We start from the raw sequence: 16838 nt of genomic DNA on the forward strand, positions 1-16838 counted from the left end.
AATAAAAACAAGGGATCATAGAGATTTCTATGAGCAACTTTATGCCAATAAATAAAATAACCTTTAAGAAGTGAACAAATTTATACATCAATATAATCTATCAAGGCAAAATCAGAAATAAATGGATGTATTAACAAAGGCTTTTACATAAGTGGGATAATCTATGAAAGAGGACACCTGTACCCTGAAAGAATGAATGTGCTTAAAAAGCAGCAATAGCCCCCCAGTAGACAGAAATTTTACTTTAATCATATATATAATTTAACATGATGAATCTGGCTTGATTAAATTCTGATTTTCCAGGTCATTTAAACTCTACATTAATGTAGATGTAAATGAGGGAAATAACATTCTTGCTTGCCTGACAAATATTGAAAGCATGTGAAACCACTTTTGTAAACTCCTCATTCATTTATTCATCCAGCCAACCAAAATATATTGACCACTTCTATTTCCTAGGGTTGCATTAACAACCAGCATATAATCTCTGGCCTAAGGAATTTGTCTCTTGACTTAGAGGTGAAGATGTAAAACATTGATTATCAAGCAATGTAATCATAACTTATACAACCCTATTCAAGACCTCATATATAATTCATAATATTTGTCATCAAATACTGGTTATAAGGTCCTTGATTTTTGTACCTCCTTACTCAGGTAACCTCTCTTTTGAGAAAGATAAGAAGGGAACTTGGTACTGACATATCTGGAAATTTGAGAGGTACAAAGCTTTTGTAGGGGATGCTGTGAAAGAAATGAGAAATAAAATTAGAGGAAAAGGGAAGGTTTTACAGAGAAAGTGAAGCCTAAATTGAATTTTAAAAGAACAAGTTCTGAGTTATCTAGGCAGGACTTCTATCCTGTGAGAAGATAAATTTCTGCCCTTTAAGCCACCAGTCTATAGTATGTTGTTATGGCTGTGCTCCCAGGCTAATATTGTCCCATATAAATAAAAAGGAGAGAGAGTGGTCCTAGGGATATGCAATAATGTCAGCAGCCATTGTTACTCTTATACACAGAGTGTGGTCTTTGTATCAATAGTAGGAGAATTCCTAGTGATTTTCACCCCCTGTAGATGCCATCTCGCTCCCTAATGCAATGGCAAGTGCTTCCTCCTGGGATTTTACATTTTGAGGCAGTGATTCAAGAAGAACCCTTGAAGATTACCTTCAAGGCCATCACAGCAGCCAACACACAGGTCCTGTGCCAGCCTCTGGGGCTGCCCAGGTGTTACCACTTGCAAAGTGGTTCTTTAGCTGCCTTCCAATTCTTGGAGCCTCAATATCCTCTAGAAAGAGTATACTTTGCTTAGAAAGCCAGCATTTTCTGTTAAGCTAAGTTCCATGGCTGCTAACAATTTTCATCTCTTTCCTGACTGGAGAGAGAGACAAATGACGCTGGGCCTATAGAATTGCTGAGTGACATCAAGGAGCAGTGTAGGTTGGAAAGGACAAACTTGTAAAATTATCACTTCTCAATGATATTTTTCCCAGAAGTACTCAGTTGACTGAGTGGAAATGTGAGGACCATACAAATGTCATTTATTATCACCCCCAAAGGTTACAAAGCCAATAAGGAGATGAGACATGAGTCTATTTCTTATTTTTAATAAATTTTACCAGATGTTTTGGATTAATTCAAAAATCTGAGTATTGAAATTTTTATTTTTAATTTTAATTTTTATTATTTTTATTAAAGTAACATTACAACATAATGTAAGTTTCAGTTATGCATCATTAAAAATTAACATGTATATATACAACATTAAGTTCACCATTGGAAATATCTAAGCTTTATAAAGTTTTATTTCTGCTTTAAATTCTGAAATTTGGCCTTGGAATTAGCAGTTTCTACTTGAACTTTGTAAAATTTTATTGTTGACACTAATACATTGCAGTTACCTAATGCTTTATTTCAAAATACTATATGTGTATTAAATACTTCCTGTTAAGTTCTTACCTGATCTAAAAAGGCTTCTTATTTCATTCTGTAAAAGGAGAAATAAGATTAAGAAGGCATAGGTTTTTTTCAAGGTTTGGCATAGATTAGTTTTTTGATTTGTAGTTAAATGTCCCTTTTTATTATAAAGCAACAACATTGTCATTATTATGTCTTAATTGCCACTTGTGAAGCACTTCTAATATTAAATTATTTGAGTCTCATTCACTTATTTATTTCACAGTATGTTTTCATTTTTTAAATGTGTCTCCGGTCTTTTCTAGGTACCAGAGGTGCTGCAATTAATTACTAAGTCTAATTTTTTACTAAGGTCTCTACAAGTGTTCCCTGTTCTCATTGCCATAATACACCAGCAATGGAGTTAGACAATAAACAAGTGATTCCAGCAACTTGGGAACAATTCTGTATTGGGACTTTGAGAATCAAAATATTGTGAAAGTATAAAAAGACGTGGTCCAAAACCAGAGTAGGTTGAGAAGGACATCTGGACTTACCAAAACTTTGCAAAAAGTAAACACAGATAATGCTCCCTTCCTTTTAAAAGAAATAGGGTTCAGAGAAGTCATCAGATACCTATATTATAATAACAATAAGAGAGTCAGAAAGTTAATGCTCAACCTCATTCCACTGCATGATGGTACCACCATTGTCACTTTACCACCATCATCATAACTGTAAGAAATGTAATAGGACATCTATAGCCCATGACTTCCATTTATAAATAAACTAGCATCAAATCACAGTGAATGATACAAATGCATAATATAGTTGTAACAATAGAAACTCACAAAGGCTTATAGGTTGCTGTGGGTTTTTCAGTCACTGGAGCCCAACAAGTTTGGGATTGGCAGGTTTCATGGAGGAGATAAATGTTCAGGAATGTTTAAAGAAGAATCAATGAATTGTGTGGCAGAAAAGAGAAAGGGAATTGAAGATGAGGAGCTGATTAGTTGTGGCCATGGCATGGTCCCCTGCAGCTGGCAACAGACCAAGGTATAGCTAGAAGTAGAAGGTTTAGTAAGGTGAGGTCTTCCATGAGACACAACACCTCTAGGAAGCCTATGAACTTCAGATGTAGATTTTTAACAATTCTATGAATGTGGGAAAAAATGTAAGATGAAAGTTAGAAAGGGATTTATGGTCAATTAGGAAAGAAGCAAGAGAGGAAATTTTGTCCAAATTATTAGGTTTATCCAAGGGAATTCCTAAGTAACTTGACAGTTATTTTTGTGTGTGGTCATGGATTATGACTATTTCTTCCCCTGAGAAAATAGTCTGTCTCTTGCACAATTTTAAAAGCATTTCTAACTCCCTGGTTTTTGGTCTGCTCCTCCTGTAATAGCCTTCCTTGTGCACAGAATTTTAAGCATCTTGCTTTTTCCTTGAAATAGGGAAAATCTTTGTTAATCTACTAAATTGAGGGTTTGAGCCTTTCTATATGATTACAAGTGATAGTAATAACCAAGATGTTGCTTTAGTACTTAATATGTTCAATTTAATTTAAATTTTGGACAATTACTGTTACAGACTACCCTTAGATATTTGACCATTTCAATCATCTTTGTCAAACTCATTAGATCCCAAATTTCTTTGTTTCCCCAAAAACCTGATTTCCTAATGTGGAAGTCCAGTCAGGCTTTAAAATTCCCCACCAAACTGATCTGTCAGAGTAGCTAGGTAAGAGATAAGGGGTAAGAAAAGTATCTGGTCATCCTGTCACATTTCTGCTTTTTTGTACAAGCTTCAGACGAAATACAGTCACTCAATAAAGTCCTTCTGTTTCTCTTTCCCTCCCTCCCTTCCTCTCTCCCCATTCGCCTAGAGAGGGGAACCCTAAACCCTTTGGTGCCCTGCCAGTAGCACCAAAAGTATCTCTTGACTATTTTCCCAGGGAATTCCTGCCTTAAATGTCAGTGGAGTACAACTCCCTAGCCAAAGCAGAGTCTGCCTGGAGCTGAATCAAGGAAAATGTGCCTGTTGCACCAAATGGCGAACCCTGGACCATGAGGCTTGGGGGCAAGGGATGGATTTATTTGTGAAAGGTCCAGGGTTATTGAAAAGACACAGGTTTTCTCAATTTACCTCGCTGGGGAACAGGTAACTAAGTCAAACATGTTGGTTCCTTGCTGTTGTTTGATAATTGTTTTTATTTTGGTCATTTGGTGGTGATCTGTATTTCTGGAATCCACTCTGAATTTTAACAGTAAGGTGACACATCTTAGACAAGGGGACAAAGCTCCATTAAGACCCTTTTTGTGGTGTTGTAGTTGCTGCTGCTATTATTGTTCTGTTTATTTGTTTATTTTTAATGAACATACTGATTTATAAGTGCACTGGGCAAAATTCATGATGCTGAGATTTATGAACAGCAAAATAAGATCTGAGTTGTGATTGAATCTGTCTCTCCAAGCCTGCAGACACTTCTTGTCTGGTACTGAGGCATTGCTGGCATTTAGTGCTTTTGTTTGAGTCTTCAATTTCTATGTCACAAGAAGAAAAATTAAAAATTCTGGAGGTAAGAATAGGAGAGGGCATTCACAAATCCTAAAGATAGACATTAGCACCAAAGGAAAACAGTATGGCATGATAGATCAAATGTAGCTTCTTTCTTCCACCATCAAATTTTGTGTACTTCACCAGACAATCCCATTGGAAATATCTGTCCCCAGTCCAAAAAATGTCAGACGAGTAGCTGGTTATTAAACAGGTCGGAAGGTGTGGCAAAAGGATCTCAAATATAAAACGGATAATTTGTATTCCTTAATAAGAAAAATTACTTCCATTAGACTAAGGGTTAATCCCTGGCCAATTTAAACCACTCTGCTGAGAGTTCTAATAAGTATATGAGTTGGTGCCAATTAGGGTGGTGCTTCCTTTGATGGGAACAACTGTCCCTTAGGAACTGTACTGTCAACACATTCTACCGGAGCAGTGACCAGCCAGCCAGAAGAAAGGGAAAGGGTCTAAGAAACTATGGTAACCAAGAGCTGTTGGCACTTTTTAAAATGGTGACGGGAACTGCCAAGGTTATAGAGTGAATGCTAATGAGCCTGAGACAACTTGCAAAAATTGGACCTGAAAAATGTCCCCAGCAATGACCAGTAGTATTAGGGAATGCCACTCTGTAGTTTCCAGAATTCATTCACAAAAAAAGACCCTAAACACTGTAGCTTCCTTCCTTGGTTTTATAGATCTCGCAAGCACTTTTAACTCCATGTTCTTTGGGCCAGACGAATTATATTTAGCGCATGTACCTATAAAGTCAAAGTTTTCTAAAGAAATTTTGCACCTTTTTTGAGCTCATTCTAAAATCTGAATGGTAAAACAACTTTAAAAATCAACATGAAATGTTTTAAGTGTTCTTTTTTTTTTCTCATTAATTACCTCTTTCTCTCTCACCAGAATTTACTCTTTCAGAGAGCATATTTCTAAAAGACTTGAAACCACTGATAGACAAACATCAATGTACAAACACATTCTTAAGGATGTAAATATAATCTTTGCTATCTGAGAATGCTTGAAACAGTAATCAAGTGCTCTGAGATTCATATTCAACATATTAATTCCTTTTTCTAATGAGATTTTCATCCATTCCCTAGTCTCAAATAACCAAACAAGATAAGAAAACACAAAATTGCAACTAAGATGAGAAAGTGTAACAGTTTTTCTTCTTGCTTCTCTATTTCTTTCTTGCCACACTTCATTCTGAAAATGAATTTAGGTGAAGAGGCAACGCAGGGATGGGAAGGAGCCTTAAGTAGATGTCAGTTACTATCACAGTACTGGGTGTTTTCTTCAAAGACACTCATTGTATTATTAAAAAGTTAATAATTAACTTATAAGGAACCATAAATATGTACCAGGGGTGACATAAACTAAGGATTATGCTTATATCAATTCTATGTGCCTGAGATCCAGTTAAAGAAAAATAAATTGTTGAAATTGTGATAAAAGCAGATAATTCTCAGACTTTCTGGAGTTCACCAAATATTTAGGTAGGGGTGCCTTTGTGGGCACCCAGCATATGCACTTGCATGAAGCCCCACATTTATTTATTGTCCTGCTGTCCCAATCTTGAAATTCTTAGTAATTTTTGAAAAAGGAATCCTGCCTTTCTTTGCACTAGATCCCACAAATGATGTGGTAATTCCTGCCCCTAGGTTTCTGGATATTAAACTTACCTACAGTTACCAATAATTTTATTCACATAAAACCACTACATTTTTTTTAAGTTTGTTGCTTCTTACTCAATAATTATTATTAATGTAACAGGTGAGCACCCTTTTTTATATATTTCTATATTTTCTATTTTTCCTTATTTCCTTATATTCAAATCAGTGCTGTCTGTACTACAGATGGACCTGCTCTTATCTCCGGTGCTTGAAATGCTGCATCTTAGATCAAAAACATCAAGAAGGACTCACTGAATACTTCACCACCCAAAAACAAATGCCCTGCAGCCTAGATCCCAATTCCCTTCAACGGCTGGATAAGGCAAATCTGTGATCTGATCATTGCCCAATTGCAATCACAACACAAAACCAAACAAGATATATACCCAACAATTTTTTGGTAGGAAAAAGGCAAAGATTTGGAAAGTCCTCATTTGCAAAGATTACTAGTTAATGAAACATAATGTAAGCAAACAATCTGCGTTCCTGAAATGCCCTGTGTCTATAGTGATCAGGTAGAGGAAAGTTATTTCAAGTTCAAATATAACTTAGCGATTGCCACATGGTGCAAAATCTTTCCACCCCTAGACTCCAAAAACCCAATCAGACAAGTGGCCGTAATTTGACTCCCCGAGCATTGGGAGCCGCAGGGCCAGCTATGCAGCTGCACTCTGGCCAGGGAAGGCATGAGTGACAGACCCGCAGCAAGGAGGTGGGGGTAAGTCCTTCTTTGCCTTAAGGAACAAGCTCAGGGCCAAAAGATGAAACTCTGCTTCTTTTATTGCAGATATTTGTGCCTTCTCACGGAGAATCTTCTTGGAAGGAAATTGTAAGGCAGGTGGGTGGTTCTTTTTGATCAGAAGAGCGGCCAGAGAAGGTAGAAGGAAAGGGATGCTTTGTAGCTAAATCCTTTGGTTATGCATGCCCTGTTTTTAGGAAAGTGAAGCTATGGAGGTCAATCTATCTGTAGGATTTTTTCATCAGAAAAATTACTCACCCAGAGGCTCAACTGTCCAGAAGTGGATCAGGCTGGGTGTTCAGCTAGAAAGTAACGTGTCCGGTTCAGTGCAACCCTGTCACATCAACAAACCCCCTTTGTGCTACGGCAAGAGAAGCAAAACAAATAGTGTTTCTACATTTCCAGGAAGTATGGACACAGAAAGGCACTGCTGATAGTGACAGGGGGCTGTGGAGACACAGGGGCGAGCTCTTGTAAGGACAGAGGTATGTCTAGGTTGCCAGGAAACTTGGGGTTCACAGCTGAGGCTGGCACTCTGCTCGGGAAGGAGATCAGATATTGTAGGCTTCCCAGAAAGCTTAGGGAGTGTGTTTATCTGTTGGGGAGGGTTGTTGTTTTAATTTCTTTGGCTGATGAAAATTTGAAATTGAAAGAGCAACTGAGTTCCTTAAATTAAGTCTCTGGAGAGGCAGACAGATGCATGAGAGAATGGGCAAGGAAGAAACTAGGGAGACTGCAAAAAGGGAAGAGGGGGTGCAGCCAGGCAGGGGCCTTTTCTCTGGGCCCGGCTCTCCTTCCCCATGCTGCTGAAGAGGAGCCTGACTCTTCGTGTCCACCTGGTGTCCTTAGCTTCTGGCTTTGTCCTCTTCCTTTTTCCCATAAATCTTGCCACAGAAGACTGCTCTCTGCTAGCACCTTGACCCTTTGCTTCCTGGCTACAGCCAAAGGCTGCTGCTGAGCACAGAGGCCCCCTCAGAACTTCCTTTTCAATTTGTGTTCTTTGAGTTTCTCCCCCTTTGGGATATTTCTAATGTCTCTCCCAGGGCCTGCCTTGCCTCCTTCCAAGTACAGTTTTTGTCTTTTTATTTTCTGATCCTAAGGGAGGGTGATGTCATTATCCTCCCAGCTGTTTTTTTGGGTTTGTTTTCTTTTTTTCATAATTGTATGATTTGCATAGAGGAGTCTGCTTGGCCAGCAGGCACTGGAGCTGGCTGTTCCCCACATGGGCTTGGGCAGAAAATGGGTTTCTCTTTCCAACTCTGAAGCAAAGCTCATGTCAAGCCAGAGGTTGAGTTGAAATCTTAAAGGTCAAGCCAGAGTCCTCCTACTACCCATTCAGCATTCCCCTACTACCCATTCAGAATCCAGGCTCCTAGAGCAGTAAGTGATGTGACCTGGGTTGTAGAGGGGGGCACGGGAAGGCCCCCACTTTCAGCAGTATGTCCAGGAAAAGCTGCAATAGCACTAATCTCTTGAAGTGCTTGGCTTTTTTGCATAACCCTTTTCATAGCCCTCTGTGCTTAGAGTCTCTGCCAGCTGCCTTTACACCTTCACTCTGGTGGCTATCCCCACAAAGGATAAGAAAGAATGGCTGGAAAAATGAAATAACTGAGGTAACTGCACCCCCAAGGGAATCCTAGCCATTTCTTGCCAGTTGAGCAGTAGACAACAATATCCTCAATTCCCATCCCAACTCAGGCCCAGAGATCCAAAGGCAATGCTAAGAAAACAGGACAGAGGAAAAAGGTGACATTCATCTTAGTGACTCCTGCATTACTGCTCACTACACACACACACACACACACACACACAGGCACACGTACATGCACACACACACACGCACACATTCTCACAAGAAGAGGCACTCTGACTTTTAAGGAAAGGCAGGAGAGCAGGACATCAAGAAGCCACTAGAGAAAACCACTTTCCACGCAGCCTTCTGTTTTAAGGACCACAGCCTCCCTGACCACACCCCTTTCTAACTGCCCTAACCCTACCCACGGTGCTTTGGGCAGGGTGCACCAGATGCTGCTATCTTGCATCAGTCTCCAGGACTTCTCTAGAGAAGTTTGAGGGGTAAAGTCAGAGTTGATTGAGGGACAGGCACAAGGTGGGGCTGTCCCCTAACACAGCAAAAGCACCACAGAGGCCAGGATGTAACTTTCCCAGGTGGAGAGGACAGAAATTATAAGGTGGGCTGGGGGTACAGGGAGGGGGTGGAGGGGGTGGGGATCCCAGATTGATGGGCTGCTTCTGTTTGTCTCCCTGGCTGTTGCCCTGGAGCCTGGCACAGGCCTAGGACTGACCCACCCACACTTCTCCTGGGCCCCCAAAGATGCTCGATGCTCCCCTGGGGCCTGAGGTTGACATGTACCAGCACCACATGGCTGGTCCTGGGCAACTGCAGTGTCCCTTAACTGGCTGGTTCCAGGACTCCCCCTGCTGGCAGGGGAGAGGGAAGCGATGTCCCTGACCCAACTCAGGCCCTGCTTGTTTCCACTGCATGAGCCCCCCAGCCCAAGAAATTTACTCTCTCCAAAGATAGACTTCCACATTCCTCACTTCTAGGCAGGCTTCCCCTTAATCCAGTGTCTCCACTGGGAGCAAGGAGTGGGGAAGTCCCACTCAGCAAATCCATTTTCAATCCATTTTGAGCAATAAACTACACAACTGAAAAAGACTTCCCTTTTTTATTGTTTTAAGTTCAAATGTCATATAAAAAGTACACTGAAACTTTAAAAGTTGCTCTGAGGAAATTAACTGCAAGAGAAATATATTTTATTCTTAATGCTTTAAGGAAATTAAGACATTTTTGCTTTCTAGAGAGGATGCAGATGGTTTTCCATTGAAACCGGTTGATCTTTGAATGGTAAATCAAAGGACTAGAACATTAAATATTTATATAAATGTGAATATATTTGTGTTTTAAATTTATATTAAATCAATAAAAATAAAATGGCCTGACAATTAAGGAGACAATTAATTAATTAAGGAGATTTTTCCAGAAGCGTTCTTTTTTGGCATGCAGATAATTTTGAGAAGTTCTCCCCACTGAAGGGGAAGACTACAGGCCTGGCCATTCTCATTGACGGTCATAAACCCTGTGTGGTTGCTCCTGACACCAGTTTGTTTTCCTTTTCAGTAAGTGTGGGCCATTGTGTAGAAGAGAGAGCATCATGGTAGCCTTCAAAGGGGTCTGGACTCAAGCTTTCTGGAAAGCAGTCACTGCGGAATTCCTGGCTATGCTCATCTTTGTTCTCCTCAGCCTGGGCTCCACCATCAACTGGGGTGGAGTGGAAAACCCCTTACCTGTGGACATGGTTCTCATCTCCCTTTGCTTTGGACTCAGCATTGCGACTATGGTGCAGTGCTTCGGCCACATCAGCGGTGGCCACATCAACCCCGCCGTGACCGTGGCCATGGTGTGCACCAGGAAGATCAGCATCGCCAAGTCTGTCTTTTACATCGCTGCCCAGTGCCTGGGCGCCATCATCGGAGCTGGGATTCTCTATCTCGTCACCCCTCCCGGCGTGGTGGGGGGCTTGGGCGTCACCACGGTAACATGGTCAACTCTTAATTTCAAACAAGGATTCTAGGCTTCTTGCTGGCTCTACTATAGGACACTCTGGGGGCCTGAGAGATCTTCCTGAAATTACTAATTTATTCACAGGATATTTCTGATGGCTCTTTTACAGGGGTGGAAACTAATTCCAGACACAGTGAATGCATCCCTCTGATCACTGTTGAGTGACTTGAATATTATTAAATAGGGCAACACAAAAATTGTGTGGGTTTTTTCCACCTCATGTCAGTGACCATACTGACTGTATATTTAGTTTGTTGGGTCACTAGCAGAAGCAATAATTTTGTCTCTTATCATGTTCATGGGATTTAAAATGATCTATATCAAGGGTTACACTTTAAACAATGAATTGGCATTCAATGCTAGTTTTGTTCTTAGCTGATTAGGAATATCATTTGTTAGCTCAGCACCAAAGTTGATTAAAAAAACACACATGGTTTAAATATTAATTGAAATGTATATTAATTAATATAAACCTAATTAATGGATTTAATCATTGCCTTATAAAATTACAAGACTCTCAAACTCTTTCATAAGTTAAGTGCAATGTGGCACATTTGCTTCGTTTGTAAAAAAGGACATTCGGCATAAACTCCTGCTTTGCCATTATTAGAGCAGTTCATTATCAGTGATAATCCAAATGAATGGAAATGTATTCCCATTTTTGGGGGAGGGAGGTGGTGTCTCAATTGGGGGTGAAATAGAATTAACTATCAGTTTTTACAGAGATGAAATATGCCTTTCACATTGACATGTTAATCTAGAAAATACACCCTTGTTTCAATTCAGATAGAGTATTTCTTTTTTTCTAGGTTCATGGAAATCTTACCGCTGGTCATGGTCTCCTAGTGGAGTTGATAATCACATTTCAGTTGGTGTTTACTATATTTGCCAGCTGTGATTCCAAACGGACTGATGTCACTGGCTCAATAGCTTTAGCAATTGGATTTTCTGTAGCAATTGGACATTTATTTGCAGTAAGTCTCCAAGTTCATTTAAATAATTGATCAATTTCATCTCTTCTCTCCCTACAGCTGGTCTGAAGTTACAGTTTTATAACTGTAGTTCTTTCATATGCATGACTGTCCTTTTTTTTTTTAAGATTTATTTATTTATTTATTTACAAGCACTGGGTACAGTCAGAAGCGCGGGAGGGTGAGAGAATTCACCAGAGCCAGAGCGGGGAGCAGAGCAGGCAGAAGGACCGAAGCACACTGCTGAGGGGAGCAGCGGGCGGCAGGAGAGGTCTGCGCACCATGTGGGACCCTCCTCCCGTGGCCGGGGAGCAGCCGGGGATCGAACTGGCGCTGCAGAGGCTGCGGACAGCTTCGCAACCCAGCGCTCAACCGCTGTGCCACTGGGGAGGCCCCTGACTGTCCATTTTAAATGATTTATTTGCTAACTAGGTGATAAGAATGTTGATATGGCTACTAGCAACTTAACAGTTCCTTGGTTAGTTATCATTGCAAATGGTAGCAAATTGATACTAGTTAGTAGCCCAGTATCAGCAATGCCTGAAAATGTTGCTTTCTTTTTCCCTACAGATCAACTACACTGGTGCCAGCATGAACCCCGCCCGATCCTTTGGACCTGCAGTTATCATGGGAAACTGGGAAAACCACTGGGTAACCTTCACGCTCATATTTCCTGTTTTCCTACAGTTGAGGACAATTATCCGGGGAGCTCTTTTCTTTCTCATTATCTTGCTCACTAGTTTCTCTGTATTCCTCCCAAACTTGACCTCTTCCCACTTTGTTATATCCTTCATAAAGCCAGGGAGCCACTACACAGATCTGCTGAAAAACATCTCATCTTATATATTCTCTGGGCCTTCAGCGATGGTCCTTTTCTTTGTTAAAGCGTTGCCCTGGGCACTGTATCTGACAGACTGATGCAGAATATATGGTACACGGAGGTTGCCTATGTAGAACAAGTGAAAATCAGGATGGTGCAGTGAATATGGTGTTTAAATATTTGAAAATATATTTATATTTCAAAAAAAGAAAGAACAGCTTAAAAGCACTGTCCATAGCAAAAATATTTATCTTTTTTGTTTACAAAAGCATGAACCCAATTAATAGTATGTGAGTTGGAAGCATTTGAACTGCAGATGGTGAGGAATAAATGGTGCAAATGCTTATGCTATTATCACCCTAACCATAGCCAGGAAAATAAATGACTTTCAGAAAAGGCACATTTTTCAATCTCATGCCTAACCTACTTATTAATGTGGTGGCAATGCTTCCAGAGAGTAGTGGTATCCATTTTTAAATATCACAATCAATTTTATTTCAATTGTTTCTTAGAACAAAGAAATTTAAATCCCTTAAATGAATAAAGTGGCAGTTTTAAAAGCCATTCACATGCTAACTTATAATAACTAATAAAAATATGAGATATAGGTAAGCCAGTTTCCATGGGGCTAACTTATTATTTGTGTTGTGAATGCTATTTAACGACTTTTATTTTTAATTTAAGAATATGACAGAATATGTCACTTGTGTTTTAACCTCATGCTACAGTGGTTATTGACCCAGTCATACCCACTCAACCATGGGGAACACAGTAAATGAGAAGAAATTGCATGACTACAATGTGCATTCACTTCTAGGAAAAATGTGCCCAGCCTTTAAAAGTAATCTACACCATTTAACAGTAGCATGAAAATCATAGTTCAAAAGCAAGATTTAGTCTCCTGCCCCCTACAAAAACTTAGTCAGCAACACTACCCATCAGAGTGGTTATTTTTGCCACTGATATTTTCATTTATATTTCAAAACTTTTGCCACATTAACAGGGATAGAAATTTTGAATGGGCAATATCTAAAGCTTCTGATAAAAGTACAAATTTTAATATGACTTATTTAACTCAATCTATTTTCATAATTAAATTTAGAAAAAGGACAACTTTTTATATAATTTATGAGACTTTAAAATGTGAATGAAATGTTTTCATTGATTTCTTGTTTGTTGTAGCAAATAAAGTAGTTAAAATTCAAACAGTACATTCTTGGCTTACTGATTAAATCGGATGTTCCCCTGTGACTATTTTTTAACAAACTTAATTTACTGAAAATGAATGCCCACATTGTAGATGTGGCATGTGAAATTTAGAACTAATTGAAAATATAATATATATAGATTGAACATCCAAATATTAATGAATTTGTTGTCTAGTGTAATGACATTTTAATTTTCTTTGTTATACTCTTCTGTATTTTCATTCTTCTTAACAATAAAAATTCCTTACCTTTTTATGTTTTAGAAGTTACCTGAAAGCACATTATTATGTTTTGGAATTGAAATTCACATTTGTTTATTTTTAAGATTTGTTTTCATTTAAGAGCTGAATATCTTTTTCATAGGCATTTTGGGAAAATGTAATTATTTAGCAATCTTTCTTTGCCTCTGTGTAGTAAAATATGTCTAAGGAGATCTTACTAAAGGAATAAAAGCAAAGACATTTAGAGGAGGACTCTTGTTTGGAAAGAGCAGCGGGGAGACTGTACATGCTCACGTGGTTTCTTTCATACAAGATAAGGAGCGTGGTTCTTGCAGACACTTTACAAGTGTGTTCCCTGTTAAGTACAGATGCTTAACTTTAGTTTAAAGTTTGAATTTGCTTTAGATTTTGCAATGAGGATGCCAAGTGAGATTAATTTCTAGAGAGTGTTTTAAGTCAGAAACATGCATAAATTTTTTCAAATGAGAAAAGTGTCCTGTAATGTTTCAAAAGAGACTTGAAGTCAGACAGACCTGAAATCCCAGCTGAACCACTGGCCAAACATAAAATCTCAAACAAGCTTCACACCCTTTCAGAGTGTCAATTTCCTGCCCAAAACATGGAGTGATAATAATAATAATATCTGTTTTAAAGTTTATTGTTAGAATTAAATGAATCAATGTAAGAAAAGTGCTATGTACCATCAACTTAGAGGGAGTGTTCAATAAGCTGGTTTCTGTTGTCCAAATGAATCAGTTGAATGAATGCCTGATATTCTATGGCCTACATGTGCTCTAAAGTAGGTGCTGAAGTTTATTCAAACTCAAAACTTAGTTTATTCTAGATACATAAGTGATATGATAAAAGCTTCCATATATTGAATGGTAATCTTATAGAGGTAATAATCTTCAAGTCTCTAATTCTCAATAATTCAATTATCCTAATCATAAGCTCCATATAGGTCTTTTCACCAAGACACCATCCTATAAATCAGGCAGATGAAAGCACTCTGCAAGAAAAGTTTTAATCAAACCATGAGATTTCCAATTAAATCAAATCAAGTTTTAGAGAGAGAAAACCTGTAACATAAGGAAAAGGACTTCTCCCTAACCTCACCATGTTCATCTTTAAATTGTCTAGGATAGAGGAGTAGGGCAGGTTACTTTGAAACTATAAAGTACTTTACAAGTATTATTTCAACTTAACCCTGATTACTATGACATATATTATTATAAACTATCATATATTTTATTATAAACCCACTTTATAGATGAATAAATTAAGAATTAGGAAGTGGACACAAGCATTCACCAAAACCACTAAATTAATTACATTCTTTAATTACATTCTTTCTATTTTCTGATAACCCTTAAAGATAGTTCCTCTCTGGTGATATTGAGAATTAAGCAAACACTAAGAATTCTTCAACTGAAATAGGAAAAAATGTCCTGTTCGGTACATATTTTCTTATAGTTGCCATCTTACATTAGTTTTCTGACTAATCACGGTCATACTATTGCTGTTATTTGAAGCTTTAGCTCTTTAGTACGTGGTGAAAAATGGAATTCCACTACTTAGTGATTTTAGTCAGAAAACTAATGTAAGATGGCAACTATAAGAAAACATGTACCAAACAGAACATTGTTTTTCCTATTTTAGTTGAAGAATTCTTAGTGTTTGCTTAATTCTCAATATCACCAGAGAGGAACTATCTTTAAGGGTTATCAGAAAATAGAAAGAATGTAATTAATAAAAGCACAAAAGAGAGAACAGTCTTTTCTTATTTTCTGTTAAAGGCTTACATAGCAACACATGAATGAATTTCTGATATGGATTTGATGGACTATATTTGTTTCCAATTCTCTTTTTTGCCTGATATATTTGCGCTTATTATACTTTAACCTAGCTGAAGTCTATATTCATGCGTTGGCTAAAGAAATAGTTTTTCTCTCCTTACCCTCTACACTCTTCTATCCTTCTCCCAGATATATTGGGTTGGACCAATCATAGGAGCAGTCCTCGCTGGTGGCCTTTATGAGTATGTCTTCTGTCCAGACGTTGAACTCAAGCGTCGTTTTAAAGAAGCCTTCAGCAAAGCTGCCCAGCAAACGAAAGGGAGCTACATGGAGGTGGAGGACAACAGAAGTCAGGTAGAGACTGATGACTTAATTCTAAAAGCTGGTGTCATGCATGTGATTGACATCGACCGGGGCGAAGAGAAGAAGGGGAAGGACCCATCAGGAGAGGTGTTGTCTTCGGTATGACTAGAAGACAGCACTGAAAGCAGACAAGAACCCCTAGCAGTGTCTTCAGATTTCCTTCCACCCATTAAGGAAACAGATTTGTTGTAAGTTAGGTAGGTACAGATTGCTGCTGCTTATCATGTTACTCCATCTAAGCAACAAATATTTCATTATTTACCAAGGAGAAATGGAAGAAACCTATAGTGAAAGCTAAACCTAAAAGAGAACGGTTTGTAAAATATCCCCCAAAGCAAATATGTATCTAGTTTATCTGGCTGCCATTCATCAATAATCAATTTAAATGTGTTGTAAGATTTGGTTAAGTCTTGCCTGACAGAACTAGTAAACAGACCTTTCAGCTTTTTCCTTCACTACCATGAAACTGATATTGTCAATCCTCGTTTGAGTATGGATTCTGTCAATCAAGTTTATCAAAAAACAAAGCATGGTCTGTCACAGAGTCGTGTACATCTAAGAGAGGAGACAGAGCAAATACTTTTGTGGGCAATCCCTATTTATAAACTACCTCGGCAAAGTAAGATTAGCAAAGGTCATTGCTAATAAATTGCTTCCATTTATAATACCCAACTTTCAAATCAAATTCCAAGTCATGATTTTCCTTCCTCTTCCGCAATGGTCAAGGTAATGTGGAACTAAAGCCCAGAAATTTGGAGAATGTTCAGAAGCCCAGTATATTTATTAGTTCCACTTATAAAATATCTGAGTCATAAAGGACACCTATTGAAATTCATGACAGAGGTGTAAGATCTTATGGAAGTAGAAAAAGTTATCATCATATAAATATCATAAGAAAAAGGAAATCTGTATTCTTGTATCAAATAACGATCTGTTTTCAGTGCACATTCTCAATTATACCACAGGAGGTTAAAAATCAAAGCATTTAACTACTTAACACTTT

General features: G+C 38.4%; 1 protein-coding gene across 6 annotated transcripts in view; it reads left to right on the plus strand.

Moving 5' to 3' along the window:
• AQP4 (aquaporin 4) overlaps positions 1-16101 on the plus strand; it is a 39643-nt gene extending 23542 nt beyond the window's left edge. Inside the window, exons 1-6 of one of the 6 annotated variants that reach the window (XM_037508704.2) lie at positions 6809-6843; positions 6919-6969; positions 10013-10427; positions 11266-11430; positions 11998-12078; positions 15662-16101. In XM_037508704.2, coding sequence (XP_037364601.1) covers positions 10047-10427; positions 11266-11430; positions 11998-12078; positions 15662-15940 — 906 coding nt within the window. In that variant the 5' untranslated portion in view covers positions 6809-6843; positions 6919-6969; positions 10013-10046 and the 3' untranslated portion in view covers positions 15941-16101. Of the gene's footprint in view, positions 1-6690; positions 6850-6918; positions 6970-7337; positions 7356-10012; positions 10428-11265; positions 11431-11997; positions 12079-15661 lie in introns of those variants that run through there. The other 5 variants (XM_054694120.1, XM_037508702.1, XM_037508703.2 and 2 more) reach the window with 5 other exon arrangements.
• The last annotated feature ends 737 nt before the right edge of the window (positions 16102-16838 follow it).

Source organism: Talpa occidentalis, unplaced genomic scaffold (assembly GCF_014898055.3).
Source record: "Talpa occidentalis isolate TD23 unplaced genomic scaffold, MPIMG_talOcc4v2.1 talOcc4.13, whole genome shotgun sequence".
Classification (NCBI taxonomy): domain Eukaryota; kingdom Metazoa; phylum Chordata; class Mammalia; order Eulipotyphla; family Talpidae; genus Talpa; species Talpa occidentalis.